Source organism: Natator depressus, chromosome 12, assembly GCF_965152275.1.
Source record: "Natator depressus isolate rNatDep1 chromosome 12, rNatDep2.hap1, whole genome shotgun sequence".
Lineage (NCBI taxonomy): Eukaryota > Metazoa > Chordata > Testudines > Cheloniidae > Natator > Natator depressus.
In genome coordinates this window covers 37,835,824-37,841,823 of record NC_134245.1, presented here as the reverse complement: position 1 = coordinate 37,841,823, position 6,000 = coordinate 37,835,824, and the positions used below count along the sequence as shown (strand labels likewise).

General features: G+C 48.1%; 1 protein-coding gene across 4 annotated transcripts in view; it reads left to right on the top strand.

Annotated features, from left to right (window-relative positions):
• The first annotated feature begins 5,789 nt into the window (after positions 1-5,789).
• The window catches only part of KLHDC4 (kelch domain containing 4), a 44,127-nt gene continuing 43,916 nt past the window's right edge, over positions 5,790-6,000 (top strand). For all 4 annotated transcript variants that reach the window (XM_074968872.1, XM_074968874.1, XM_074968875.1 and 1 more), the window contains exon 1: positions 5,790-5,997. In XM_074968872.1, coding sequence (XP_074824973.1) covers positions 5,899-5,997 — 99 coding nt within the window. In that variant the 5' untranslated portion in view covers positions 5,790-5,898. The remainder of the gene's footprint in view (positions 5,998-6,000) is intronic.

The window sequence follows — 6,000 nt, the reverse complement described above, 5'->3', positions numbered from 1 at the left end:
ATGTAATCAAAACTCCCCTGAAAGATTTGTCTAGGTTAGGAATTTTTAGAAAGTGCCTAAGGTGCACAAGTTCCATTAACCTGGCCTCGTAACTCAGCACTTCTGAAAAACCTCCCCTATGAGCCTGATTCTGAAAAGTGTGGTCATTAAGAGCTCAGGGCGCTTGGCAACCTGTTGGATCAAGCACTAATTAAGGCCTGCAGGGTTCAGATGGGGTAAGTGAGGCACTGACTGGGAAAATTACACAGAGTCTACGATAGTCAGGAATAGAGCCCTTGACACCTGACTCCCTGTCCGCTGCCTTAACCCCATGACTGCCCTATCTCCCTGAGGGATAGGGAACCTGATACATTAGAAGAGAGCATCTAAGACGTTATATGACATTACTGGCATTTCACAATGCAAATATTGTAATTAGGTCTGAGCCCTTATTGGAACCCTGTCTCCAATCCTCAGCTACTGGAACAATGAGGATTTTCTCCAGCCACATCAGAATATTGTGGTATTAATGTGCAGGGACTTTGTATTGCTCTGCAGTTGTGTTCATTGGTTCTCTAGCTCTGCAAGGACATTGTTCTTTGTTTATACCAAAATAAATGACCTTATCCAGGTTCCTAAAAAAACCCTAAGCTTCCCCCACTCATCAGTCCCAATTCACTTCTGTTTATTGGCTCTATCATCATCCCCACCTTTCCCTAAAATAAACTCTAGGAAACCCTGATTAGAATGTATTTCTCTTCAATCCACCCATTCAGGTGTGGGAAGGTGGGGCTAGTTTTGTTACACTCATTGCACCACCCTGTTGTCAGTCTTAAACGTCTTACAGTCCTTCTGCTTCCTTGGTGACATCAATTTCTTCCTTGCCTACAGGCTCTAGGAAGCTTTAATAAAGGAAAATAAGCCAAGTGTTAGTGCACACAAAGGTGACTTGTGGGGGAACAAGCTATTGCGTCCCCTCTGATCTTCAGTGCAGTTATGAAAAATGTTCCAGGCATGAAGGCTCCATGTGGATTATTCTTTGCTTTGCTGATGCAGCAGCGTTTACCATCCTGTTGAATGAACATGTTCCAGACAGTAAAAAATAACAAAGTGAAAGGGCAAGTTCTTTCTACAGGCCAATCTGGGCCAGGCTGCCAGATATGATAGTACAGAGCGTCTCACATCATAAAAGGAAATTTGCAAACACTGGCAAACTGAAGCCTCTGTAATGTTCCCTGTCAGCAGATTGTCAGCTAAACAAAGGCGATGGGGTGGGAATCTATGCAAGGGAACATCTGTGAGTCATGTCTGTGTCTGGCAGTGTTTGTGCATGCACATCTGGCTGCCATCTGTGTGTGTGTGTGTGTGTTTGAGTGAACGCTTGGTGTGTGTGTGTGTGTGGAGGGTGTGACTGCTCAAGCACGTGTTTGGGGTGCACGAGAGTGGGCCTGTTTGTGCAAAGAACTTATCTCATCCCAAGACAGTTCCAGAGAGCCTGGGCTCTTAGCCCAGGAACACTGGAATTCTTGTCTCCTATCTCCAGATGTGGCCTTTAACAGACACTTTCAAGGAAGGCAAATCCTGTACTGCCACCATCATTATTGCACTTGGAGTTTTGTGCAATGTAATATAACATGGGGGTTGTTCTCCTTGATCCCCAGCTGGTGATCAGCTTATGCTAGGGTTGCCAACTTTCTAATTGCACAAAACCGAACACCCTAGCCCTGCCCCTTCCCCGAGGCCCCACCCCCTTCCCCGGCCCTTCCCCCAGGCCCGACCCCCATTCACTACATTCCCCCTCAGTCAGTGGCTTGCTCTCCCCCACCCTCACTCACTTTCACTGGGCTGGGGCAGGGAGTTGGGATGTGGGAGGGAGTGACAGCCCTAACTGGGGGTGTGAGCTCTGGGGTGGGGCCAGAAATGAGGGGTTCAGGGTCCAGGGGGTTGGGGTCCAGTGGGGGTGAGGGCTCTGGAATGGGGCTGCAGGCTCTGGGGTGGGGCTGGGGATGAGGGGTTTGGGGTGCAGGAGAGGGGTCCAAATTTTAGGGGGGCTCAGGGCTGGGGCAGGGGATTGGGGCACAGGGTTGGGGTATGGGCTTACTTCGGGCGGCTCCCGGTCAGCGGCGCAGCCGGGGTGCTAAGGCAGGCGTCCTGCCCGTCCTGGCATCGCGGACTGCACTGCGCCCCGGAAGCGGCCAGCAGCAGGCCCGGCTCCTAGGCGGAGGTGCGCAGGCTGCTCTCGCCCGCAGGCAATCCCTTCCCCTAGCTCCCATTGGCCGGAAACCAGCCAATGGGAGTGCGGAGCTGGCGCTCGGGGCAGGGCAGTGCGTGGAGCCCTTTGGCCACCCCACCTAGGAGCCAGACCTTTTGGCTGCTTCCGGAGCATAGCGTGGTGTCAGAACAGGTAGGGACTAGCCTACCTTAGCCAGGCAGCACCACTCGCTGGACTTTTAATGGCCCGGTCGGCAGTGCTGATCGGAGCCGCCAGCGTCCCTTTTCGACTTGGTGTTCCAGTCTAAAACCAGACGCTTGGTCACCCTAGCTTATGCCTTGAAGCAGATGACAGATAAAACCGTTCAGCTCTTACATAGCGCTTTGCATTGTCAAAAAACAATAAGATTTTTTTTTTATAAACCTGTGTCCTATATGGAATCAGAATTGTAGGACTGGAAGGGACCTCGAGAGGTCATCTAGTTCAGTCCCCTGCACTCATGGCAGGACTAAGTATTATTTAGACCATCCCTGACAGGTGTTTGTCTAACGTGCTCTTAAAGATCTCCAATGATGGAGATTCCACAACCTCCCTGAGCAATTTATTCCAGTGCTTAACCACCCTGACAGTTAGGAAATTTTTCCTAATGTCCAACCTAAACTGTCCTTGCTGAAATTTAAGCCCATTGCTTCTTGTCCTATCCTCAGAGGTTAAGAAGAACAATTTTTCTCCCTCCTCCTTGTAAACAACCTTTTACATACTTGAAAATGGTTATCATGTCCCCTTTCAGTCTTCTCTTCTCCAGACTAAACAAACCCAATTTTTCAGTCTTCTCTCATAGGTCATGTTTTCTAGACCTTTAATCATTTTCATCAATCTTCTCTGGACTTTCTCCAATTTGTCCACATCTTTCCTGAAACGTGGCACCCAGAACTGGACACAATACTCCAGTTGGAGGCCTAATTAGCGCGGAGTAGAGCGGAAGATTACTTCTTCTATCTTACTTACAACACGATATCAGATATAGGAGAGTTTGCACCTTGAATGTTCTACCCACCATAGTTCCCCCTGTGGTGGCTAATTTCAAATGACCCGTGAATCCTCATCTCAACCTATGAAGCTACTACAGAAATTAAATATGGACAAAAAGGTGCTGAGAATGCCATTTCAAGTTGTGGGTGATAAAGATCTCCTTAGACCTTGCAACAGGCTGGCTGGCCCATGGGCTGGGGGGCCTGAGGCTAAGCCAACCCTGATCACCGGATGAGCCACACTGGAGGGGAATCAGGTGCTCCCAATACAAAAGGAGCAGGTAGTTGAGGTGAAGAAAGGAAGCCCAGGAAACTTCAGCTTTGGCTGTAGCTGTTGTAGGGAGTAAGAAGGTTCTGCAGGGCCCTGAGTCAACAGGGGAAAAAGCTCAAGAAGTAGGAAAGTGTGGGCAGGGTAGCCTGGGAGAGACCCTGCTCAAGCAGGGGAGAGAATGCAGGGGCCCCAGGTGGGAAGGCCTGTGAGGAAGAAAAGAAACATTGGGTTGTGGGGACTTATGAATGGACTTTGTTTTGTGATTGAGTTTTATTTGCTGTTTATTTTGTAGTAATAAGCCTAGTCCCCAAGGAGGGGGACTTTGTTGACTAAGAAAAAGCCTGAAGTTAAGTTTTTGAGTAGCCTAAGAGGGGAAATCGAGGCTGGTTGCCTGTAGAGCAACCTATGGCCACAAGGGGGCTCTGGAGAGTCAGCTGCCTGTCTTACAATACCTCAAAGATTTAAATACCTCAAGCCTTTCTTCCCTTCAAAATCTCCCTAAAATATATTAGGTGAAAGTCTGACTGCAGTGGATTGAGGGGCAAAGCTCTCATTGACTTCAGTCGGGCCCGGATTTCACCCACGGGTTTCTTTCTGAGAGAAAGAAAAGTCCCTGTGTCTGAGCTATTGATTTACACCCGCTGAGGATTTGCCCCATTCATTCCGTCTAAACTCTCCTAGTTCTCGGTTCACTTTCCTGGTATAAACTTATTGATGACTCATTCTAGCCTTAATTATAACCCTGGTATTTTCAAGACTGCCAGCCAAACAAATGTTTAGTGGGATGTGTATTGTCTGCAGCGCTAAAGATTTTTTGCAGTTCTCGCTCTGTTTTTTTTATTATCTTGAAAAAGCTGAGATTCAGATTTTAGGGAGATATTCAAAAAATCTGAATGATCCTGCAGTTTCTAGGGTATGGGCTTAAAGTACTTAGCTTATTAGCTGTGTCAGCATTTAGATGTAACCGTGACAGGTACTATGGAAAAACACTGGCAGACAGATTAGGCATTGGTGGAAGACAGCCCGGCCTCACGTTCTTGGAGGGTTTTTTATTTATTGTCAGTGAAAATATAATAATTCTACTTCTTTTCTGGAAGTGGAAAAACAATTACACAAGCATATTTTACAGTGGAACCTAATGAAAAGAATCATGCCTCCTTGGATTTAAACTCAGACTGATTTTCACAGTGTTCAAAACCGGTTTAATTTAAGAAAATATACTCTCAAAGTCAAAATGATCACTTTTTCCAATTACAGTTTGACAAGATTCTAACGGGGGCTCAATATCAGTGTGAAACACGTAGTTAATAGCAATCCTAATAATTACTAGTTGGTCCTTAGCACCAAAGGGATGCTTATAGAGCATTGGAGTATCGCCAACCCCAAGTTTTAAAAAATCATAAGTCAGGTCCCCCAAAATCATGAGACTGGCTTAGAAAAAGTGAGTTTCTAGCCCTCATGGTTGTAGAGAACAGCTCAAAACCTGACCTGAGTTCCCCCTAAAGAAACAGGAAGGCAAATGAAAAGAACCCCACATTTCTTATTTTTATTAAATCTCATAATTTTTAAGCAAGTCTAATAATTTGTTGAGGCCTGGCTCGTGATTCCTGAACGGCTGGGGTTGGCAAACCACACCTCCTAACATTTCAAGTAGCTAATGTGGGTCACGGTGCCATTCAGGTTTGGCCCGTTCCCTCCTCATCTATGGAGGGGCAAACGAGGGCAAACCTGACTGGTGTTGCGACCCCCATGTGCCAGGTCACAACGTCACTTGGTTTGGGGGCCCTCCCAACTGGAGTGCCTGGGGCAAACTGCCCTTCTTTCCAGACCAGTGGTTTTGGAGCTCAAAGCTAGGGCTTCCATTACAGGGGAGTTTTTTTTGGGGGGCCCCCTTATTACTTTTTGGGGCTACCTGCCTTTTGTCTTACGTCACACGACTGTTCAAATTAAAGTAAGCCACTTGACAGTCAGGGCCCCCCCCCCGACTTTTTCCCCATAATTTGGGTACTGGTCAAAGCGGGCTCACAGTGAGCTAGTGGGTGGGTGAACCCCTGGGTGCATTCGGGTGTGCTCAAAGTGACCCCCCCCCCAAGCATGGGGTGCTGTTCTTTGCACAAGCCTCGGGCTGGCCTTGTACCTCTCCCTTTGGGACAGGAAGCAAAGCCTGTTCCTAGCACAGCTGCATCATGGCTTTGCCCAGCAAGGCAGCAAGCTGGTGTGAGAAGCCATCCAGCCCAGCAGATGGCATTCACAACAGCACTTGGCGAGCTCCTTCCTGTCCACCCCAGGCAGGAAATCACCCCTGACTGCCTAGGAAGTGATTGTCCTCAGCTGGGTTGCTCCCCATGTGAGCTCTGCAGGAGCCCCCTGCACAGTGCATCCTGGCAGTAACCCAGGCTGAAAGCATGGGTAAGAAAAGCAAGAAGGAGAAGAAGGTGAAAGGGGCAGAGAAAACTGCTGCTAAGATGGAGAAAAAAGTCTCCAAGAGAGCTAAGAAGGAGGAGGTG